The sequence below is a fragment of the Gopherus flavomarginatus genome, chromosome 7 (genome assembly GCF_025201925.1).
Source record: "Gopherus flavomarginatus isolate rGopFla2 chromosome 7, rGopFla2.mat.asm, whole genome shotgun sequence".
Taxonomy (NCBI): Eukaryota; Metazoa; Chordata; order Testudines; family Testudinidae; genus Gopherus; species Gopherus flavomarginatus.
In genome coordinates this window covers 111703702-111728515 of record NC_066623.1, presented here as the reverse complement: position 1 = coordinate 111728515, position 24814 = coordinate 111703702, and the positions used below count along the sequence as shown (strand labels likewise).

The window sequence follows — 24814 nt, the reverse complement described above, 5'->3', positions numbered from 1 at the left end:
TATTCCTTTAATAAATCTCCTTTTCCTCAGCGTCCCCAGGAGGGGCTCCCGTGTCACCTGTGTCCCCCCCGTCTGTCCCCCACCCCTTTGTCTGTCTCCCACCCATGTCTGTCTGTCCCTTTCCTCTCCACTTCTCCATCCCCCACCCCTCCCCTGTCTGTCTGTCCCCCACCCATGTCTGTCTGTCCCTCTCCTCTCTGTCTATCCCCCACCCATGTCTGTCTGTCCCTTTCCTCTCCACTTCTCCATCCCCCACCCCTCCCCTCTGTCTGTCCCCCACCCATGTCTGTCTGTCCCTCTCCCCTCTGTCTGTCCCCCACCCATGTCTGTCTGTCCCTCTCCCCTCTGTCTGTCCCCCACCCATGTCTGTCTGTCCCTTTCCTCTCCACTTCTCCATCCCCCACCCCTCCCCTCTGTCTGTCCCTCACCCATGTCTGTCTGTCCCTCTCCCCTCTGTCTGTCCCCCACCCATGTCTGTCTGTCCCTTTCCTCTCCACTTCTCCATCCCCCACCCCTCCCCTCTGTCTGTCCCTCACCCATGTCTGTCTGTCCCTCTCCCCTTTGTCTGTCCCCCACCCATGTCTGTCTGTCCCTTTCCTCTCCACTTCTCCATCCCCCACCCCTCCCCTTTGTCTGTCTCCCACCCATGTCTGTCTGTCCCTTTCCTCTCCACTTCTCCATCCCCCACCCCTCCCCTCTGTCTGTCTGTCCCCCACCCATGTCTGTCTGTCCCTCTCCCCTTTGTCTGTCCCCCACCCATGTCTGTCTGTCCCTTTCCTCTCCACTTCTCCATCCCCCACCCCTCCCCTCTGTCTGTCTGTCTATCCACCGCCCCCCCCGGTGCCCTGGCAGGCTGTGCAGGAGGCCGGATCGGATCGATGGGACGAAGCCGGGCAGGTATCGGCGCTCGATTGGCCGCGCCTGGCGGCGAGCGGGGCAGCTCGGGATACAGCGAGGAGCCCGGGAACCAGGGCCCCGCCCCTCCCCGTCCGCACCGCCCAGAGGAGCCGGGGAAGGGCCGGACCCAGCCCGCCAGCCCCCACCGCCCCCAGCCAGCCCCCCCGGCGCGCGAACCCCTGAACCAGGGGGTGACCCCCATACATCTTCCTGCCCCCCATACAGCCCCTCCCCCAACCCCCCGGCGTGCGAACCCCCGAACCAGGGGGTGACCCCCATACACCTGCCTGCCCCCCCATACAGCCCCTCCTCCCCACGTGAACCACGGGTGGCCCCCAGCCAGCGCCCCTCCGCCAGCCCCCTTGGCGTGCAAACCCCCGAACTAGGAGGTGACCCCCCATACACCTGCCTGCCCCCTATACAGCCCCTTCCCCCATCCCCCCCAGCGTGCGAACCCCTGAACCAGGGGGTGACCTCCCATACACCTGCCTGCCCCCATACAGCCCCCCCAGCCAGCCTTCCCAGAGCACAAACCCCTGAGCCAGGGGGTGACCCCCCCATACAGCCCCTCCCCATACAGACTCCCAGGGTGCTCCCCTCCCCCCTACAGCCCACAGCTGGCCAGCTCCCTCCCCTGGCCTGAGCACCCCCTGCCTCCGAGCTGCACCTGCGTGGGGCTGGATGGTGCTGTAGCCCCCTACGATGGTAAGAGAGGGCACCCCCCCACACACACACACTCCCATGGGGCTGCCGCACTCCTTCATTACCATCTCTCTCTCCTTCCTTCCTGCAGAGGAGAAGCCTGGCTCCCAGCCAGCTGGCTAAGAGGAAGCCAGGGGGCGATGGCTCAGAGGATGATGAGGATTGGCACCCCGAGGTGGTGAGTTCCGTACCCTGACCCTCCTTCCCCTCTGTCGTCTGGCCGGGTGGAGATCTGTTTCCAGTGCTTCTGCCTATCCTGCTCCTGGGCTGGGCAATCAGGGTAGGACCCTCCCTTGGCTGGGCTGAGAAGTGCATAGGACCAGCATATCTGCCCTCTCTCATGCACAGGCCGAGTTTTCTCAGCAGCCACCACCTCTCGGGATGCTCAGTGGTGACACTTTGGCCGACAGAGCACAGGTTCCAGTGCAGGATGGGCAGGGCAGGGCATTCCCACTCTGGAGGGCTGGGATTATGGAATTCACGTCCACTGGAAATCGGGCTGAGCCTAAGGTTCTCCACTGTTAGACCAAGCTACAAGTCCCAGTTGTTTAGGCAGGTGTTTCTCTAGACCACCAGTGAGACCCCAAACACACTGACCCTAGGAATTTAGCCATTGGCACCTGATCATCATTTTAAGAAAGCAGTTATAAACGCCCATGGAATTCAGTGGATCTCTAGGGTCCGGTCCAAAGTTTAGATCCAGACTTCACTAGAGTTTGGGAATGTTTGGAAAAGTCAAAGTATGTGTATCTCATTAGAGTTGATCTCTCTTCTTGGATAGAAAGAAACCACCACCCTCCTGGAGAAGCACTGGATGTTGGAGGGGGGGAGGCTAAATTACCAGAAATAAAGATTCATAGATTTTTAAGGCCAGAAGGGGTCATTGTGATCATCTGTATATCACAGGTCAGAGAACCTCACACCGTGATTTCTGCATCAAACCCATAACTTCTGTTTGAGCTACAGAGCATATTGTTTAGAAAGACACCCTCTCTGGAGGATGAGATGGTTTGAATGGGATCATTATAAATCATTGACGTGTGTGTGTGCGTGCATGCATGTGCGCGTCTTGTCACTTTCCTGTCTTGTCACTTTCAGCTTGAAATTTGCAGCCCTTTCGCTTCCTAATAAGAACTCTCATTAGGAGCCAATGGGATACTAAAAACACTATAATCAGTCTGCTAGCCAGCGTGGGGTGCTAACTTTTTTCATGAAGTTTGTTAACTGGAAACAAAACAAATGCGTTTTTGCCAACCCATATTTCTGCTAGGTGCACCCAAATACTGCATAGTTTAGCAATGTGACAGCATTAGTTTTGGAGGGGCTGATGGATATATTTAGAATTAGAGGAGTATTTTAAACACATTCACTTCTGGGTAGGTAACATTTTGGGCCCATAGACCTTGGCAGTGTCCTTACAATGGCAGTGAGTAATGATGTTCTGTTTTCAGACTTACTCAGCTGGCTGGCTTTATTGTCTGTGTGGTTAGATGCTTATAGAGCATGACAGGGATACATTTATCCTGTGTTGGTCTCTCCGGATCATCGGCAGCCTGTCCTGATTTTCTTTCTTAGACACCGAAGAAGCGGAAACCTGGCAGTGAGAGCCAGAGCTGGGAATGTTATGTGTCACCTTTCAGGAAACCCTTGGCCCAGTTGACCAATCGACCTCACTGCCTTGATAGCAGCAAACATGTAAGTGGATCACTCGAGGGCATATTGTCAGCACATGTCAAAGAGTATTGCGCACTGTACATCTGTGATCAGAAGGGCTCACGCACTTCTGTTAGGTTCTACATCTTGGGCATTATCTGTACACGTAGCACTTATGAAAACTCGCATTGAGTCCATGGGATTTCCACGTAATGAGGGCTTGCACCATTATTTACATTATAGTAGCACCTAGAGGCCTCACCTGAATTCAGGGTCCCACTAGGCCAGGCACTTTATTCATAATGAAGTTCACACAACTTGCCTATGGAAATATTCAGTGGTGCAGTCTAGTAATAGTAACGTATTTAAGCAAGAAGTGTATGATGCTAAGATGTTTAATCGAATGAAGTGGTATTAGTCAGTTTCATGTTTTGGAGAGTCCAAAGGGAAAACATTAAATATGACTTTAAAATATCTGGGATTGAAACATCAGTGGGAATTGGGAGCGCTCAGCACTTTGTAGGACTGAGGCCTTAGCAAATGGCTTCTTTGTTATGTAGCCATCTATGATAGCAAATAACTTGAATGTATATTTTTCTTTCTCTATTCCTAGGAGGCATTTATCCGCAGCATTTTGTCAAAACCCTTCAAAGTACCCATTCCAAATTATCAAGGTAAAATGAAGGGGGTTTAAGAGATCTATATCAAGTCTGCATCCCATGAAAAAGATGACATTTTGGTTTGTCAGACAGTGATATTTTCCTCCTTTTGTATGTGTTGTTAGTTTGAACAGAAAAATATAGACCCATTAGTGAAGCAGTCTTATTTTTTATTAGTATTTAGTTTGGATAATCCTACATTTCAGTACTGGATTCTGTATTACGATGGTTACATATTTTACAAAGTACCATAGGCTTGTATGCCATGTTACTGAACAAAACTGTGAGACAGGTTTCTGGCCCAAAGAGTTTACAGTCTAAATAATACCCTCAATGTCACTAACCGGAGGAACAATGTATGTGAAACCAATAAACTTGCACTAGTTTTCTTTATACTTGGCTTGATATTTTAAGTCTCTAGGTGATCTTTTTAATAAGCTGTGTGTGATAGCTTCAGCTGTTCTTAAATATTTGGAGCACAAACTTCTGACTGGAACAAATGGGACCGTTTCCTCCCCTTGATTCAATAACAGGTTAACCATTTTCACTCAAATGTTATTTAATGAAAAACCCACATTTGGACTGAGACCAAGAAGGGTAATTATCAACCCAAAAGGAACTTATTTGATATAATGCTTAGCAGCTGAAAAAGCAGGTTTGAAAGGAATTTGGAATTAAGCCTTATTTGTAACGGGTGTAGTCCGTGTCTTCACAGCATATATTTATGGTGGGAATCACTAGATGGCACTGTTACACGTTATCATCTTTTCTTAGCAGGCGAGCAATGTGCAGTCTTTTAAGAGAACCTGGATTGTTGTTTTGTGCTGAATGTTCTTTTGGGGGAGCTGTTGCAAGCAGCAGGAGATTATGCTTCATTGTAATGTCCCTAACTAGTGTCAATCCTTGGAGCAGAATTGCTTCCTGGGAACCAGGCATTGATGTTTGGGCAAAGATTTCTGAAGGAGGGCTTTCCCCGTGTGCCTTTTATGCCCACTTCTGTTCCATGACTGGTGTATCTGTGTAAATAAATTACACTAAGAAAATGCCCAGTTTCCAAGTCACTAATTTCCACTCTTAACAGGAAGCTCTCCTGCAAGGCCGCAACATCTTCTGCACGGCAGAGGAGGGTGACAGTACAGTCGATTATGTGATATCATTACAAGATATGGCAGTCCACTGTTAAATGTAGTGCTGTAAAGGTAGCTGCTAATGGTCACATCCTGCCCTGGGATAAATGCGTGCAACTCCCTCTGAGCTCTGAATTGGTATCTGAGAGGAGGATTTGGGCCAGTGGTTTGTGAGATGCCTAGTTGTATATTTACTGTACTCCTAGAACATACAGCCTTTGGCCCTGCTTGTCATTATACAAGGCTAAATTATGGCCTTGAAGAGCCTAGGGACATCTTCAGCACTCAAATGCTGTGGAAGTGCCTGTATTAGATGTAATGCATCTGCAGGACTGGCAGGGGAATGTAGTCAGTCCCCCCATAGCCCGCTCAGTCAGTGTTACCCAGTGTGCAGAGGGGGTTGGGTTGTGACTGTGCATCTGCCCCACCAGTGCTCCCCCACACTTTGCACACAGATTATTGCTGCCTCTGTGTGAGTGCAGTGGGTGACAGGGCTCCCTGCCCTCCCTCTCAATGCACCCATAGAGGGCTATCCATCAGCTGGCTCGTAGAGCACATCTAAGCTGCTGGTGCATGCAGCGTTGGCTTCCTCTTGAATCTGTATTCTGCTGGCATCACACTGTAAACAGCATGTTGAGCCTCCTCCTTCGGGGCAGTGGATTGTATCCGAATTCTCAGCCTTTTGCACGGCTCAGTTTTTTCTGGGAGGAAGCAACTGGCAATCCTTTGAATCCTGCCTGTGATTGTTTTCAGGGTCGCTGGGCTTGAGGGCCCTGGGCATCAAACGGACAGGGGTAAGGACTGCGCTCCATGACCCTTTTGAAGAAGGGGCTCTGGTTCTTTATGAGCCCCCGCCACTGGGCGCACATGACCAGCTGAAAATAGACAAGTGAGTTACCCACAAAGCAGGTATTGTAGCTCCAACTTCATTGACTTGTCTTCCATTCCCAAAAGGCTCTGAACCAAATTTGGATCAGAACTTTGGAGTTAAATTTGGTTCCGAGCCTTGTGGCTCTGGAATGTCTCTAGCTTGTACCGAAGGAAGGAACATATCCATGTCAGGTCATTTGTGGTGTTCCACCCACGGGGTTGACTTGTGGGTAAGCCCAAGGCCCATTGTACACTTCAGTCCATTCCTAAGAGGGCTTTATTCCCTGTCAGTTGAACATTTCAGTGCTCAGTCAGGATATGTCAGCATTAAGGTACAAGCTAACCGAAATGAGGAACTGAAAACTGGGGATTAGAATGGGAACTGTCAGGCAACCTTACCTAGAGTGGCCACTGATGCGCCCATTGCAGAGACGAGGCTATCTTTGATAACCATTACTTCACTTCCAGTAACAGTATGTCAGAGAGGTAGGATGGTCCAATGTTTAGAGAACTAGCCTAGCACTAGGGAGACCGGGATTCAGGTCCCTGGTCTGTTACAGACTGCATTTGTGACCTTGGGCAAGTCACTTATTCCCCCTTTGTACAATGGGAATAACAGCATGTGAGAATAACTACATTAAAGATTGTGAGGTGCTCAGATCCTATGGGAATAAGTACCTAGGCTAGATATGTTCTGTAACCTTCATCTAGGAGTTGCAGGATATTTCAAGTTTGTAACATAGATAATAGTGCTAAAGTATTCAAGCCACAGCATCTAGTCATAATGTGGCTGCCCTGGGACATGGTCACCAGCCATTCCTGTATTGTGGTGGGTGCGGGCAGGATTTGCTGGCAGTTGCCTTCCTTGTGTTGCTTACCAGGAGTCCTCAGAACAGCAGCAAGCAAAAAAAAGCTGGGATCAGTGCATTCATTCTGCTCTCTTTCCTTTCTTGTTTGCCTCCTGCAGGGACAAAGTGCCAGTCCATGTTGTAGTGGACCCTGTTCTCAGTCACGTTTTACGGCCTCATCAGAGAGAAGTGAGTTTTGTGGGAAACTACTTTGAACTTGTCCATCAGGAGTTCCCTAATCTCCACCTCAAGTGCTTAAACTTCAGAGAATTCTGGGCAGATGGGTGGAGGGAGGCTATACAAAACCACACTGCCACCTTCACTAGGAAGATCTGTTTCTAACTACAGTAATGGCAACTGCAGCTGAATAGATTTAAGGTCATCCTTAAATATGCCAAAGACCTATTCCCCCTAGAGATCGTTCCTCTGCTGTGGCACATTCCATTCCCCATATAAAAGGGCTGAGATATTGTGGTGTGGGGCCCTGTAAGAAACACTCAGATAGGTTCAGGGTCAGTTGGATGTTAAACTGATACGATGCTAGACCTTAGCCAAAAGTCACTATAGGAGATCAATTTATGATTGTAATTTCCAAGTAATATTAGCTGGCATTCTGGCCTGCTATACACACATCTTATGCGTATGTGTTTATAGTAGACTTACACAGTATTTAACTGTCTTTAAGTCAAGATATGTTCTTGCTCAGCCACGAGTTATGGGCTTGATGCAGGAATCACTTGATTGAATCTCTGGCCTGTTGGTCAGACTAGATGATCATACTTCTGGCCTTAAAAATCTGTGAATCTGCCTGCTTCCTGATGGTAATATTCCCCCAAATTATCTGTTACATCAGAAAAGTTACTGTCTAAAAATGACACCATCTCGCTCCACAGATCTGCTGCTGGTGTCAGATCTGCTCACTTTAGTGACTGATGTTTTCATGACTTTGGTCTAGCCCTGCAGAGCCAAATGAGGTGGATTCTGCAGTGGCTTGTGCATCATCAGTAGAACTTTAAGGAACAGATAGATCCTTCAAGGAGCTCGGCGTAGAGCACTACACGGAGCTCCTTGAGGCTTGGGGCCTAAATTCCAACCTTTGACGTATTTATACAGAGGTGTTCACCTGCAACACACCTCGGTAGGGTTTGTGTTAATACTATGGTGTGCTAGTCAGGACAAGCCCAGTTTGGCTTACAAAGCTCCCTGTGCCAGTGCAACAGTCATTGTTCAGGATAGAACCACATCTCAAGAACTTTTATCATTTCATGTTAACTTGTTTGACTCTCTAACCATAAATTATCTGAAAAGCTTTGCTCCGAAATCTCTGTTCCTAAATGTCACCTGTCAGTAATATATTTGGATCCTGGGTCAGCCAGAGTAGCTGCGCGTATGCCTTTCAGTGAAAAACATCTCTAGTCTTAGATACCAGAAACAGCAAAACCCAAGGCTAATGCGTTAAAATAAACCAAAAAACTGCCACACTCAGGCTAGGTGCCTAATAAGCTGTTGAGGATCATAATGGATACAGGACATGATCAGCGGTAGACTTATAACCAGAGGCTGTCTGGGTGCAACCTGTGAGTTCTTATGACCTTCCAAGTTAAGCAGGGTCAAGTTAGCTTTGTGCCCAGATGGGAAACCTGCAGGGTTGGTTTAGGCAGTTCAGTAGCTTGTGTTTTCCTTTCTGAGTCGATACAGGACCAGTCGGTTGTTTAAGCCAGCACGGTGCTTGTCTCAGCTGCATACCATTACCATCGTAGGTGTTCCTCAGGGACCTGTCAGTGCAGTAAGTAGGTGCTAGTCTGAGCAATCAGATTCTGCCTGCCTAATATCACTTCTGTAATTTCAGTTGGATACTTCTTCACTTCCTGTCTCAAACTGGTGTGTAGCATCGCTGTGTGTTGTTAACCAGTTATATTGGTTGTTCCGCCCCAGAGGTAGCTGCATTTCAGGGGGATTCCTCTATATAGTTAGTATAGTGCTTCGAGTCCCTTTGAGATGTGCTGTGTAAATCTGGGATACTGTGTATGACAACCTCAGGCCCACAATGCAGGGAGACTGTGTTACTGCACACGGCTTTCGTTCTGCATCCACAAGTCCATTCTAATCAACAAGCACCACTTTTCATGCAGGGTGTGAAGTTTCTTTGGGAATGTGTCACGAGCCGAAGGATCCCTGGGAGCCATGGCTGCATAATGGCTGACGAGATGGGTCTGGGCAAGACCCTCCAATGCATCACTCTGATGTGGACGCTGTTGCGTCAGAGCCCCGACGGCAAGCCTGAAATCGACAAGGCTATGGTGGTCTCTCCTTCCAGCCTGGTTAAAAACTGGTACAATGAAGTCGGCAAATGGCTCGGAGGAAGGATTCAGCCACTGGCCATTGATGGAGGCTCCAAAGACGAGATAGACCGTAAACTAGGTGTGGAGGCAACTGCGCGCAGGTGGCTTGTCTGTGTCTTGGTCTGGAGGGGTGTCTGCTAGCAGAAGGAAAAGACACTTCCACAGCTGATGTAAAGATCTAGGGCAGAGGTTTTCAAACTGGGGTTGAGACCCCTCAGGGGATCACAAGGTTATTAAATGGGGGGTCGCAAGCTGTCAACCTCCACCCCAAACCCCACTTTGCATCCAGTATTTATAATGGTGTTAAATATATAAAAAAGTGTTTTTGATGTATAAGGGGGGGTTGCACTCAGAGGCTTGCTATGTGAAAGGGGTCACCAGTACAAAAGTTTGAGAACCACTGATCTAGGGCCAGATCCAAAGCCCACTGAATTCACTGGAGGTCTTTCCATTGACTTCGGTGGTCTTTGGCTCAGGCCCCTACACCTCTGTGTTCATTCAGTGGATGATCTCCTGGTGTGAACCCCCAAAGGGTGTGTTTGGTGAGGGCGGTTTCTGAGCTTTCCTGTGCTGGAGAGCAGTCAGCGCAGGAAAGGGCAGGGGATGAGAAGCTGAGGGGAGGGACCAAAGGGCGTTGAGTGGAGGGTAGAGGGAAGGGATGGGGAGGTTAGCGGAAAAGGAGGAAGATGTGAGGGGAGGAAGCAGAAGGCCAGCAGGGAATGGAGCCAATGGAGAGATGTGTCTCAGAATGCTAAGGGGAAGTGTCTCAGATGGGTTTGTTTAGGGTAGGGGTGGGCAAGCTACAGCCAGTTTAAATTGGTCCTCGAGTTCCTGCTGGGGAGCGGGGTTTGGGGCTTGCCCTGCTCCCATGCTCCAGCCTGGCAGCAGGGTTGGAGGCCGCTCCGCGTGCGTAAGCTGAAGCTCCCAACAGCATGTCTCCCCTCCAGCTTCTACGCTTAGGGGCAGCCCTGGGACTCCGCATGCTGCCCCTGCCCCAAACGCCACCCCCGCAGCTCCCATTGGCCGGGAACTGCGGCTAATGGGAGCTGCAGGGGTGGTGCCTGTGGATGGGGCAGCGCGCAGAGCCGCCTGGCTGCACCTCCACATAGGGGAGACATGCTGCTGCTTCCAGGAGCTGCTCGAGGTTAGCGCCGCCCAGAGCCTGCACCCTGACCCCCTTCCCTGATCCCTCTCCCACACCTCTGCCCCAGCCCGAAGCCCCCTCCCACACCCTGAACTCCTCATTTCTGGCCCCACCCCAGACCCCGCATCCCCCAGCCACAGCCCTCACCCTCCCCTGTGGCCCAACCCCTTGCCCCAACCCTGATCCCCCTCCAACCCTTTGAACCCATTGGTCCCAGCCTGGAGCACCCTCCTACACCCCAAATCCCTCATCCCCAGCCTCATCCCAGAGTCTGCATCTCCAGCCAGAGCCTTTCCCCTCCCCCTCCACCAGCCTGGGGCCCCCTCCCACACCCTGAACTCCTCATTTCTGGCTCCACCCCAGAGCCTGCACCGAATCCTGCACCCCAACCCCAATTTTGTGAGCATTCATGGCCCACCATACAATTTTCATACCAAGATGTGGCCCTCAGGCCAAAAAGTTTGCCCGCCCCTGGTTTAAGGCCTGCTCAAAAGCAGTTGGAATAAATGGAAAGGCTCCCCTGGACTTCAGAGGGTGAGGAATCAGGCTCAGTTGCTATCTTCTGCCTGGCTTTCAAATATTTTTCCATTCTCTGTGCCGCTCACGTCTTTCTCTTCCTTCTCGAAGCCGGCTTTATGAACCAGCGCGGCTTGCGAGTGCCTTCCCCCATCCTGATCATCTCCTACGAGACGTTCCGCCTTCACGCCGAAGTTCTCCAGAAGGGGAGTGTCGGGCTGGTCATATGTGACGAGGTACAGAGAAGGCAGCTGGTGTTTCCCTAGACCCGTGCTGAGTTTTTTCTGCTTTCATATGGAGAAATAATCAGAAAGGCCTGGCAGCATTTGCATCTCTGTGTTGGAAGTGCTCTTGGTGGCTAGCCCACAAATGGAATGTGTGATAATATCCAGCCGCCTTCAGGCAGAGCATCCCAGGAGCTGTACGAATGGCCGTCAGTAGCACTGTCCTCACTTCACAGATGGGGAAGCTGAGTTGCAGATTGGCTAAATGACGTGCCCAGGTTCACGCTGCCCCCCGATCCTTTGCTCTGACCACGAGACCATGCTGCGTCCCATACGTTGTATACATGGCGTGTGTTGTCAGGCTGGATCTGTCTCCCCCCTCCCCCCCCCCCCCCCCCCCCCCAAACAGTAGAAGGTCAAGTGTTGGCTATGCTGAGGACAACACAGTACAGTTTAGGGTACAAAGGGCCTTCTCTTGGATCAGGACCTACAGGAGCATTGGACACTTGTGTGTGAGAAAGGATCACTTTCCTGAGTGCTGGGCTAGCAGGAGGAGCCTGACCTGTGGAGCTGTAAGTGCGAATGCTTGCCTGAAGGGGAGCCCCTGAGTGGTCTCCTGGCACTGTTGGGGGTGGGCTGGCAATACAGGGGGAGAACGTGTGAACGGCCAAGGTGAGTGATCCTTGCTTAGGCTAAGGCTCTACCATCGCTGGATTCTACTCTGCTAGGGCTGGATCTTCGGGAGCTGCCTTCGTATGAGTGAAATGTAGTTCCATTCAAAGCTTTTCCCCTTTCGTTCTCTGGTATCCAGGTTCGCATTTGTGCTAGAGCTTCGTTTCCCTAAAGGGAAAGCAAGCCAAGCAAGCCGTGCCCAGCCCCAGAGCAATGAAGAGCTGTACAGCACTCTGCCCATGCACTTAATATTTCCTCTGCCTCCCCAGAGGAGTTTCGTTGATTGCTAGTGACTCTCAGTGGCTTGATTCTGTATCTGCTATGATGCAGACTGAGATGATCCTGAATATGGAGCACATTCTTTTCTCCCTACGTACACCTCTACCTCGATATAACAAACGAAATGTTTGCTTAATTTGGGCCATATAATAATTATTATTAGGGTAGCACCTAGGAGTCGCACTAGTCATAGAGCAGGGCCTCACAGTGCCAGGGACTGTATATACCCAGAACAGAGACAATCGTGTCCTTACAGTTCAAATAAATCAGTGTTGACAGAGATCTCTTAGACCTGCTTCCTCTCATCAAGTGACACAGGATTTCCTGTTTGCTTTTTTTTCTTTTTAGGGCCATAGGCTGAAGAACTCTGAAAACCAAACGTACCAGGCTCTGGACGGCTTAAACACCCCACGGCGAGTTCTCATCTCAGGGACCCCCATTCAGAATGACCTGCTCGAATACTTCAGCTTGGTGCACTTCGTTAACTCGGGCATCCTAGGTAAGGAGCGTGAAGTTGTTAACCCCTGTGCAGCTTATAGAACCATAAAAATGTAGAGCTTGAAGGGACCTTGAGAGATCATCAAGTCCAGGCCTCTGCGCTGAGGTAGGACCAAGTAAACCTAGACCATCCCTGGCAGGTGTTTATCCAACCTGCTCTTAAAAACCTTCGAAGAGGGAGATTCCACAACTTCCCTTGGAAGCCTGTTCCAGAGCTTAATTAACCTTAGAGTTAGAACGTTTTCCCTAATATCTCACCTAAATCTCCCTTGCTGCAAATTAAGCCCATTACTTCTTGTCCTGCTGTCAATGAACATGGAGAACTAGTGATCATCGTCCTCATTATAACAGTCCTTAACATGTTTCAAGACTGTTATCAAGACCCCCCTCAGTCTTCTTTTCTCAAGATTAAACTGTGAATCAAGAGGCAGGTGGCCTAGCTGGCAGGGACCTCCCACAGCCACCAGTGCTGGAGAAGTCAGCAGCACCGGTCTTTGTGATAGGCCTGAACTGCAAAGTTCAAATGCGAATCTGAGCATTATCCTCATTTATAATATGTGTATTCCAGTAGTGTCTAGTCACCAGATTGGGTCCCAGTGTGCTAGGTGCTGTACATAATCATAGTAAGAAACATTCCTTGCCCCCAAAGAACTTACAAGCTAAATAGAGTAGGCAGACGAAGGAAGGGTTAATTATGCCCATTTCACAGATGGGCAACCGAGGCACAGAGAGAGGAAGGGACTTGCCCTGGGTCACATGGGGATTGTGTGTCAGAGCTGGGAACTAAACACTGATCTGGAGTCTCAGCCTACTGCCTTAACCACAAGACCACCCTTCCTCTTGATTTCTTTGTCCAGTAATAGTCACATCCAGGGTTTGATTTGAGACTGCTTCTGCCAAAGATGAGGAAGCTTGTGAGTCACCTCGTCACCTCATTTACAGGGGAAAGGAGAAAAGCATTTGAACAGGGGCATGGTTTGATTTGTTTCTATTTCCTCCTTGCTGGCGGGTCTAATGCTCTTATGGCTGCTTCTGCAGATTAAAATGTGCCGGCTCTGGGCTCCGTCTTGCATCCATTGCCCTTGGTAGTCCATGGTCTGGTTTATTTGAAGAGCAAAGCACATAACTAATCTGTTGGTGCTTTATGTTCTCCACTGCATCACAAGCTTCAGATTGGCTCTGATGCTGTCTGGCGGGGAGGGTGAAGGCTTGTCCCAGAAAGGCCACGTTCTGTTCAAGGGCAAGAATAAATACACCAATCCATAAATCAGTCTTTTATGTTTTGTTGCTCCTCTGAGGGCCCTGGTCTTTTTGTGGTGAACGGTAATGACGTGGCATTAAATCTATCCCTTCCTCGCCCCCACAACTCTCTCCCCAGTCCAAGAGCAATATGCGGGCTGTGTCTGATTCTGCGCCCAGAATTTCATCTGAGGGAGGATGGGATGGGGATAGAAGATGTTTTTATTTCCTCCTCTTTTTCTCCATAAGTTTTGATTTGGCCTGGGGACTTAGTACAGGGAGGCAACGTGATCGATTGTCCTGTGTCTTTGGCAACTCATGGAATCTGTTTGTGCCTCAGCACCATATTCTAGATTGGGGAGTTATAGCTTCTGGGGGTTAGGGTTAATTATACTTGAAAAGTCCTTTGGGGATGGAAATGCTGTATAAACATTAAGTGTTATTCCGTTGCTCACATTCACTTGCATTGCCTGAATTATTTCTGATGTGACAAGCAAGGGTTTAAGTGTTAAAAGCTAGAGCTTAAGTGTTTCCGTCCAGGGCCCATAACCCTGTGGCAGTGCCAGGGATGGAGGGTAAATCCACTTTTCTGTCCAAGGTTCACATGGCTGCAGGTGAGATGCTGTTGTAACATTTGTCTTTTCCCCTCTGCTGTGGACAGGGACAGCGCAGGAGTTTAAAAAGCATTTTGAAATCCCGATTCTAAAAGGCAGAGATGCAGATGCAAGTGAAGTGGAGAGGCACAAAGGGGAGGAGCGTCTCAAAGAGCTGATCAGCATTGTGAACAGGTGAGTTCGAACAGCCTCTCCTCGGAAAGCTAAGCATAAACCCTCTCCCACGTGCAGCCATTTTTGAAGATTACAGTCCGGTGTTGGAACAAGTTCTGTTGCGAGTTTTGCACATGGACTAGCTGATGAGTCAGGAGAGCCGTGGTAAAACTAAGACATAAGGAATATCCTTAATGTGCAATTACACTCTGCAAACGGACTGTCAGAATGACACTCGCGGCTCCCACTAATCCCCAGTTCATCACATGTATTCAGATTACAAGTCAAATGAAGATTTTTCTAATTGTCCCATGTTTCAAACTCCATCTGGTGTCTTAGTATCCCACTGTTTTCCTTCTGCTTCTTGCATCAAACTTTATGATAAAGATTCGACAACGAAGACAGCTGTCAACTTTCATGATGATACATAAGGCAGAACAGAACCCAGCTCACTCTCCCATAGCTGTGTTGGCTCTGTGGGGATAATAAGAATAAACCATATTTGTGCCAGTTAGGTACCTAAGAAGTTGTGGCACTACGAGCAAATCTGTTGAGTATTATTAATACTTAGCTCTTATCTAGCATGTTTCGTCAGCTGATCTCAATGCTTTTTACGAAGGAGATCAGTATCATTATCCCCATTTTACCGATGGGGAAACTGAGGTATGGAGAAGGAAAATGACTTCCCCACGTCACCCAGCAGGCCAGTAGCAAAGCTAGGAATAGAACTCAGGACTCCTAAGTCCCGGTCAGTGTTCTGTCCACTAGGTCACACTGTAAGATGGTTTCATTTTTTTACGCAGTTACTTTTCTGATTACGAATCGTAAGTAACGATGCTAACGAAATCTTTGACAGGTAACTGATTCACAGCAGAAGAGCCCTCACCGGAGTCTCCTTTGCATTCACAATGTTGCTGGAGTCTTGGTTCTATATAAGCTTTTGCAGCCATTGCAAATGCCATAGAGTGGTTTAAATTCACGGTAAATTTAATTTCACATTGTATGGCCACTCTGCAAAATTGGCCATGGCCTTGACACAGCCTGGCGGTAAAAAGGTTCAGTGAAACATGTGGCCAGGAGGGGTAGAACGTACTCCTTCTGATCCTGCTGGGCCGCTGCTTTTGTTCATGGTGAAGTGGATTTGAAGCTGCTGCTCTGGGGTCTGTTCAGTCTCTCCCGCTTAGGGCGTTCCTGACTGTCCCCCATTCAGTGTGCACGCAGGGCCGGCTTTAGACCTATTCTACCAATTCCCCTGAATTGGTCCCCGTGCCCAGTGAGAATCCCTTCCCTGGCTAGAGGCGCCTTTTTAATTTTTACTCACCTGGCGGCGCTCCGGGTCTTCGGCGGCACTTCGGCGACGGGTCCTTCGCTCGCTCCGGGTCTTCGGCGGCACTTTGGCGGCGGGTCCTTCGCTTGCTCTGGGTCTTCGGTGTCACTTTGGCAGCAGGTCCTTCAGAATTGGGCCCCGCACTTCCTAAAGCTGGCCCTGTGCGCATGGCCAGGTTTCAGTAACTCACTCATCCTGGAATCATGATACAAAAGCAAGGCACACAGAGAAGGTCAAAGATTGGTCAATTGAAATCAGTGGTGCCTATAGTCAAGGCAGCACATGAGAGAGACTGGTAGAAATACACTAAGTAGCACTTCACAGCAGAGAACCCTCAGCCTAGAAACACCTGCCCAATGCCTGCATGTAGGAACCAAGAATGCACCCATCCTGGCTGATCACACCTGCCATCATAGGGGTGAGGCATTTTCTCAGGCACTTCGGGCCTAGATTTTAAGGGACTTGTACAGTCATATTAGTCAGGGACAATATTGCAGTTCACCACTGGCTTTTTGATTTTCATGTCATCTGTGTTTCTAATCCTTGTTTCCTTCATTGCAGATGTTTGATCAGGAGAACTTCAGATATCCTGTCCAAGTACCTACCTGTGAAAATCGAGCAGGTGGTTTGCTGCAGGTACGGGACTGTCTGCCCAAGTCAAGGACAGAAAAGAGAGAACAAAAGTAAAGGCTAAACTAGGGGTTGGCAACCTTTCAGAAGTGTTGTGCCGAGTCTTCATTGATTTACTCTAAGGTTTCGTGTGCCAGTGATACATTTTAACGTTTTTAGGTCTCTTTTTATAAGTCTATAATATAGAACTAAACTATTGTTGTATGTAAAGTAAATAAGGTTTCAAAATGTTTAAGAAGCTTCATTTAAAATTAAATTAAAACGCAGAGCCCCCCGGACCGGTGCCCAGGACACAGGCATTGTAAGTGCCACTGAAAACCAGCTCGCGTGCCGCCTTCAGCACACGTGCCATAGATTGGCTACCCCTGGGCTAAATTCACAAAAAATAGTCTTGACTTTAGGTTCTTGGATTTTAGTGTTGTCTTGTGATGGAATCTGTGTAGGAGTAAGGCTCTTCCCAATTAGGGGTGTGTTTCTGTGGCCCAACAAAACTATAGCAGAGCTGGAGGAGGAGGATTGAGATCAGCTGGCAGATCTTCCCACAGCTGTATAACGTTGGTGCTCTGTGCTAAGCCCCTTGTTCTGTTGCAGGCTTACACCTCTGCAGACTGAGCTGTACAAACACTTCCTGAAGCAAGCGAAGCCAGCCGAAGAGCTGAAGGAGGGGAAGATCAGCGTGTCGTCTCTCTCCTCCATCACGTCCCTGAAGAAGCTCTGTAACCGTGAGTGAGGGGTTGGTTTAATGCTATTATTGTGTTATCTACAGAGCATTGGATGCAGAGCTTCACGAAACACTTAAGCCCAGCGCTCCGCTCCAAAGAGCGTGTAATGTAATGACTCCTTATGATACACTCCCTGTATAAATCACCCCAACATCTGGAGAGCTGGAAATAGACCCTGGAGCCTCCTGACTCTCACAGGCCGCTCTCACTTGACCCAAAGGAGATTTCCTGTGGCTAGGTGTGCTAAGGTCCAGCCACTAGAGGGCAACATCACTTCACTCAAATACAGCCAGCAGTAAGGTGGCCCGGAACTTTTAGACTAAACATTTTGTTGTTGAAAAATGCCAGTTCGTTGAAACAGAAACTGTTTGTGAAGCAGGGTCGGTTCTGATGACTCTTCTGACCCAGAATGTTTTGGGGAAAATTTTTTTGAAATTGTCTGAACCAAATATTCTGTTTTTCTGGTTCACAACGACTTTTTCTTTTGAAACTTTGATTAATGAAAAAAAGGTTACTAGAAAAGGTCAAAATCAAAAGGAAACATTTTGATGGAGTTGAACCGAAACTCTTTTTGATTCTCAAAAGAATTTTGAGATTTTGATTTTTCTTCCCCCTTTGGGTGGGAAGAATTTTTTAACTCTCCAGAATATTTGCAGGAGAGAAAAACTGTTTCCCGCCCAGCCCTACGCAGCAGGTACATCAGCCCCAGATACTCAGACACTGTCGGAGGAGATTGTGCAGAAGTAGGTGCTGAATTGGGAAGGAAGGAGAAGATTTGATGGCTAGTGAATGGGAGGTAGTTCTCAGCAGAAGGGGTGGCATACCGGAGAGGAGCAAAACTACAGGTGGGAGAAGGAAACCAGAGCCAGCTAGGTGGAGCAGAGGCGAGAAGGGGTGCTGGGCGAGACAAGGACTCAGCTGTAGGCAGGGAAGAGTTGTGATGCCACTGAAGTGAGGATGAGGAACTTGAACTTGATGCAGAGGAAGAGGGCAAGCCAACCAGGGTCATTTAGAGCCCAGTCCTGCTTCCATTGAAATCAGTGCTCAGACTCCAGCGGATGCAAGGTTAGAGCCCTGATCACCATTGCTATGCTCTTCTGTGGCGCCTTCTGGAGGCAGCTTCTTCCTTCCCTGGTGCTGCGCTTTCACACACCTGACCCTTTCCCTGGGGTGGGGAAGACCCAGGAGGTTGTCAGCTTGCTTTTATGGAGACAGCAAGCTGCTCCGAGGCGTGCAGGTGATTTTTGTTCCCATAACTGGATTGGACTTCTAGAGACAGATGTAATGCACGGGGACCAATGTACTGCTGCTCTGCAGCCTCTTGGCTAAAAACTGTTGTAGTATTCAATCACTATCTTGAATTTCCTGCATCTGGAGACTCTCCTGGCCTTCAAGGGTAATGGACTCCATATGAGGCATCTCCAAATTCTGTGACCCAAGCAATATCAGTGCTGTATAGTTATTTTACCAACCCGTTATGGTGATCAGTTAGTGTAATACAAAGGGCTGGCAAGAGACCCATGCATTACTACTGCTGTTAAGTGCAACAGAAAGTCCTTTGTAAACGGAACTACCTGCTATAGGTCTCCATGAGGCCCACCCACAGAAAATGCTTTCAACTGGTTATTTTTCCCAGCACGTGATACGTGATTCTATTAGAACTCTTGGGCTTTCCCCTGATGTCCCCCAGCTGTAACCTCCATCCTTCTGGCCAGATTGGAATGCATGTGCTCCTTACAGAGCCCATCAGTGCTGCTCCTCAGCTGACCTAAGAGGTGGTCATTTAGCAATGCCAAACTCTCCTTCCTTGTGCCTTGGGGTTGATGTCACGCCCCCATGGTTAGCATGCAACTCCCTGGCTGCTGGGGTTTGAAGGAGTGATCCTGGCAATAGGATATGAGGAAGGAGGAAGCTGCAGCAGCAGCTGATCTGGGAGCCAGACGGAAAGGCCAGGGTGGGTGTCTCTTACGCTGCATTTATATGTAATTATACAGTCAGTACAATGACGAGGATGCAGTTGTCTTGGTGCCGTCGCAGTCCTGCTTCCCTCCTCGGGGAAGCCCTGCAAACGTCACAAATCCACAGTGGTTTCCAGGTTTTGTTTGTTCTTCAGACCCTGCCCTGATCTACGAGAAGTGTGTGGAGGAGGAGGAAGGGTTTGCAGGAGCACTGGAATTGTTCCCTGCTGGCTACAGTCCCAAGTCCCTGGAGCCCCAGCTGTCAGGTAACCGCACTGTAACTCCACTGTGTGAATCGATTGCTTGAGAGAGGGTGGCTCCCTGCCACAGGAAGCATGGAATCTTATGCAGTGACCAGGGATACTTTGGGGTGACCTCTTAGGAAGAGGCTGGTCTCATGTACATCTCTGTATGTGTCGTCTCCAACCCGGTTAATACTCACTTCATCTGTAGATCTCAAAGCATTTTACAGAGGTGGGTAAATATTATCCCCATTATTCAGATAGGGAAACTGAGGCACACAGTGATTTAATAGCTTGCCCAAAGTCACACACAGGCAAAGCTAGGAATAGAGCCCAGGTCTCCTGACTCATAGTCCAATGCCCTGTCCACTGGACTGTGCTGCCTCCCTACATATTGGCAATGGGATGTTTTTAACAGCATGTTCACTTCTCTTTCTTCCAGGAAAGATGCTGGTGTTGGACTACATCCTGGCTGTGACTAGAAGCACTAGCAGTGACAAGGTAGTCCTGGTCTCCAATTACACCCAAACGCTGGACCTCTTTGAGAAGCTCTGCAGGACTAGGAGGTTTGTTGTTGGTCTTAACCAATAAGTGAGGTTTCTTACCCATGAAAGCTTATGCCCAAATAAATCTGTTAGTTTTTAAGGTGCCACCGGACTCCTTGTTGTTTATACTTGCAATATAAACCTTAGCCTGAGTTGGCTGTTCTTGAGGTGTCTCCCTGCATGACCTCGTGTTCTGAATTCTAGCCTCAGAGGGAGGCCCTGGAAATTGAACTAATGTGACTCATCTGGTCTGGCTTGCAGGGTGAGTCAGCAGAACAGCTCTGTCCATTTCTATAGGGGCCTACAGCCTGGCACTCAAACACAAGGCCATTTGCAGAACTGTTTCTGTTCATCTTGGGTTTTATCATTGTAAAACCAGGGCTATTAAAAGGCTATGATGATCCCATTAACCATTGTGTTGTCCTGTGCTAGGTATTTATATGTCCGACTGGATGGCACCATGTCCATTAAAAAGAGAGCAAAGATCGTAGAGCGGTTTAACAGCCTCTCGGTAAGTAGAGCTTCCCAGACCCACATCATTAGTCCTGCCTGTCTTAGCAGGTGTGATCATGTGACAACTGGCAGGGATTTAATCTAAGTATGTCTTGCCCCACAGAGCCCTGAGTTTGTCTTCATGTTGAGCAGCAAAGCAGGTGGCTGCGGCTTGAACCTGATTGGGGCAAACAGACTCATCATGTTTGACCCGGATTGGAATCCGGCCAATGACGAACAAGCCATGGCTCGAGTGTGGCGAGACGGCCAGAAGAAGACCTGCTACATCTACAGGTTGCTCTCAGTGAGTCCGGAGCTACCTTTTTTTAACCGTGTCGGGATGTGGGGGAAGCCCAGTCTGCAGTTGATTATACTGCAGAATAATTGACCTTGCAACTGGAACAAGATGCTGTGGCTTAGAATCCTTAAGTGTCTGTAGCCATGTGGCCTGGATTGCGCTCGATTATATCAGGCTTCAAATTGTCCGCCATTGCAGCCAAAGAGAGCATCGCCATTGATTTCAATGGGGTTGCTTTTGGGCCCTGGCTCTTTAGTGGTGGCTGGCTTATGGGGAATAGAAGTGACTGAAGCTTTATAAATAGGACATTAATCTTTTGTGGCGGGGTAGAGACATGGCTGTTGGCAGGGCACCATGTTCCCATAATTGGTGTAGAACCCTACAGCTGCTCCTGTAGATGTGCTCCCGTTGGTTGTTATGAACGAGCCCCTCTCCCTCCCATTGAAAGGGTGTTGGAATTCCTACTTGCCTGTCATCAGGGGTATCTGTGCAGCTCTGACACCGCAGCCCACGAGGCTCAGGACTGCCGTACTAACTGGGTTGATGACAGAATCTGCAAGTCCATATTCAGAGCTTTAACCGCCCCCTCTCCTCCGTCAGCTGCCCCTGTGACGCAGCGTTGCCCTCCTCAGCCACTGCGTTCCCCCAGCAGGGGCCTTGGGGCCATGCCACTGTGTGTCGGGGAAAGTTCCCTGAAGGGGAATCTCCAGCAGGAATTCCAAACACTGTTGTCATGGTGCAGCAGTTGTGTACTCTATAGTTTTCCTGCATGTTGCCTCTTCACTACAGCCTGCGGCTGCATCCGCTCATGCTGTGAGCATGTCACATGTTGCAAGATAAGTGGGAGTGGGCTGGGTCAGTGCTTGGAGCCGTGAGGGCGCTGCATGAAGTAGTGGTGATGATGTCTCTCTTGGATTCTGTACTGAACATGGGCCATCAGCAAGGTGGCTCTAGGCAGCTGGAGGAGTTACCTTCGGGAAGAAGGGGGACTTGAGGCTCTGACCAATTATGGCCAATAAAGACCCCGTGGTACTTTTTATACAGATAAAAGCTTAATCCCAGCGTCCTGGCCAGATCCCAGCTTTAGCCTTCTCCATGCTGCGCTTAATCCCATGGGCCGTTCTCTCTCGTAGACGGGGACAATTGAGGAGAAGATTTTCCAGCGTCAGACCCACAAGAAGGCACTCAGCAGCTGCGTGGTGGATGAGGAGCAGGATGTGGAGAGGCACTTCTCGCTAGGGGAGCTGAAGGAGCTGTTCATATTGAATGAGACCACAGCCAGCGATACCCATGACAAGTACGTTTAGAAACACAGTGATGGGTTAGGGTAGCCAGTGACCATGGCATAAACAGTGCCTGACTTCATGATTGACACAGGGGCTGTAGGTGGAGACACAAGCACTCTGGTTGGCTGAGAAGCACTTAGTGAACCATTCAGACTCGTGACGTTATTGATTTGTTGATTCAGAAGTTGCTGGTGCAGCAGGAAGATAATTAGTGTCTCATTAGTAGATTTCAAAGCACTTCATGGTCTTTAATGGATTTATCCTCACAACACCCCTATGAGGCAAGGCAGGGCTATTATCTTCATTGTACAGAGGGGAAACTGAGGCACAAAGAAGTGACTAAGTGAAGGTCCCATGGGAAATCTGTGTCAGAGCAGGGAATTAAACCTGGGAGAGACACCTCCTAGGCTAGTGCCCTAAGCACGTGACTATCTTCCTCTCTGTTGATGGGGAGGTAGAAGAGGTGAATGTTTAGGCTGGACTTCTATTTTCAACACTCAGTTATTCATAAGGAAACTGACACTTCCTACTCATCCTCTCATTTTATTATGAAAGTTTCTATTATCAGACAAGTACTCAAACCACCCCTGCTGATGCCTCCACCTACATCCTCGGGAGGGCGAGAGGCTGTAACGTATCACGGGGAAGAGAAAGTTATTTTTTATTTCCCAAAGCTTATCAAGCACAGAAAGTCCAGGGATGGACAATCCCTATTGGATCATCTGCTCCTTCTCCCCCCCGCCTCCCCCCAGCACTGCAAGATTGTTCTCCACTGTGCATTTAACGAATGGCTTATCTGGTTTTAAATGAACAGTGGGGCCTCCACCACTTCCCTTGAGAGGCCAGTAGATGTTCATTGCCATAGGTAGTGATGCTTTATATGCAAACTGACAATTAACTGCATGTAAATGTGTGAAAATTTAGATCCTTTCTGAGTCCTGCCAAGTCCTGAGTTCAGGATTCCTTATTTAAAACCCACTGCACCATAACCACTTAAAACAGCTGTGCTGGGCTGAGAGAGATGGTGTTGCCCTTAGGTGATGCAAGGGAATTACCAAAGTATTTAGGTCCTGGAAGGTAAAAAGATGATTTTCTAAGCAGACTTGTAATTCAAGTCTACACACATGCTCTGTTTCTGACCTAGGATTTTACGGGTGATTAGGTTTGAGGTCTTACTGGTCTCAGTAAACTAAAACAAGTATTATTCACCTTCTAAATGAAGCACCTTCTCAACTCCCTTTGGAGCCACCACTGCTGGCTCCACGTAGTTCACCTCTTTTCCCATGATTTGCCCAACTTTGAACTTGAATGGACTTTGTTATAACGCTTTCATTGTATGTATAAACGTTCACATGTGGAGCCTAGGGTGCTTTGGAAATAAAAACCCCAATTTTCTGAATTGAATCACGGTAACCAAAAATTCTAAAGAACCAGTGACGTGTCTCTGGTTATTTGCACATGCTGTTCTAGTATACGTGCACCTAGATTGGGCACTTGATTTTGCATGGGCTTTTTGTTGCATTATTAGACAAATAGGAGCAGGCTAACCCCAATGTTGATGATATGCATTCTGTTTGTTTATGCAGTCTCCATTAACTGTGCACCCTTTTGCCCAAATCTGAAACCCTAAGATTCTGTACCTAGCCCAGCAGGTGTAGAACATGCCCTGGTCCTCACCTTTAGAACATCTTTGTGTTTTAGGATTAAGTGTCGCCGCTGTGTGAATGGCCACCAGGTAAAGCCGCCTCCTGAGGGTTCTGACTGCACCTCTGACCTCTCCCAGTGGAACCACTGTGCTGACAAGCGTGGGCTCCAGGACTCTGTGCTGAAGGCCACGTGGGATGCTGCTGTCACCTTCACGTTCCATCACCATTCCCACGAGGAGCAGCGAGGGATTCCCTGACAATGCGTCTCTGAGGGTGGGGATGAGGGAAGGCTCCTGTGGAAGTCAGTCAAGCCCACTTCAATCACTTTCAAAGCAGAGGTCTGATAACAATGCAGCCTGTGCTGTATCTGGATCCAGAACAGCAGGACAACGTTGTTCTGTTTTCTTCCACCAAGAAACTGGTAGGTCTTGAAAACTGTTAAACTTGTGCTTGGGACAGCAGGAAGCACAAGGTATTATCCATGCCACTCTTGTGTATATAGTGTGTACTGGAGAAACAGCTGTTTGGCTTGTGAAGTGATGTGCTTCAGTTTAACCTAGGATCTATTGTAATAGATAGCATCAGGACATAACCAGGTCTGCATCTGTGAGAGCACATGCAAGATCCAGTTTGCAATTTGTAACATCTTTTTATTTACCTGAGTCCCATTACAAACAAACAAGCTCCATCTTCAGGTGCAGGTTAATTCCTGGCTGCAGATCTGGTTTTCCATGTGCAACTACCACCTACACAAGATTTTTTCTCAGAGCCACAGTTTACAGGCTAGATACTGAATGCATAGGCACTGATGAGATCTGGAATCGGCTGGCAGGGTTGACCTATATTATGTAGTAGACAGTTCTGGGAAATATAATTCATCTCCAGATCAATCCAACTTAAGCCATTTTTTAAAATCTTGGTCTAAATCACTTGTGCTTCTGGATGGACCAATCTGAGACATCTCCAAAGAGCCTGATTTTCAGAAAGTGCATCAGTCAGGCCCCATTAAATTAACTCTTCACTTTGAAAATCTTGGCAGAAACAACTAATTTGTGTTGGCATCATTTTTAGCAAGTTCATCTTTTGACAATGCAGTAAAAGAATAGTCCCTAATGTACCAAAACTTCTAAACTACATTTTATAAAATAAAGTTGCTGAAGGACAAAAAACCTGTTCTGTTTAAAACATTTTTATAAAATAAGTGTACGTATTAAATAAATACACGTTAAGG

General features: G+C 48.5%; 1 protein-coding gene across 1 annotated transcript; it reads left to right on the top strand.

The window, feature by feature from the left end:
- The first annotated feature begins 1422 nt into the window (after window positions 1-1422).
- RAD54L (RAD54 like) lies at window positions 1423-24740 on the top strand. Its single transcript, XM_050961834.1, has 18 exons — window positions 1423-1602; window positions 1691-1777; window positions 3175-3294; window positions 3866-3926; window positions 5792-5927; window positions 6876-6945; window positions 8889-9177; window positions 10870-10994; window positions 12282-12432; window positions 14332-14458; window positions 16326-16400; window positions 16986-17116; window positions 19230-19340; window positions 19759-19882; window positions 20294-20372; window positions 20478-20657; window positions 21785-21948; window positions 23639-24740. Exons 1-18 carry the CDS (start codon window positions 1600-1602, stop codon window positions 23838-23840), a joined length of 2235 nt encoding a protein of 744 aa, XP_050817791.1. The 5' UTR covers window positions 1423-1599; the 3' UTR covers window positions 23841-24740.
- The last annotated feature ends 74 nt before the right edge of the window (window positions 24741-24814 follow it).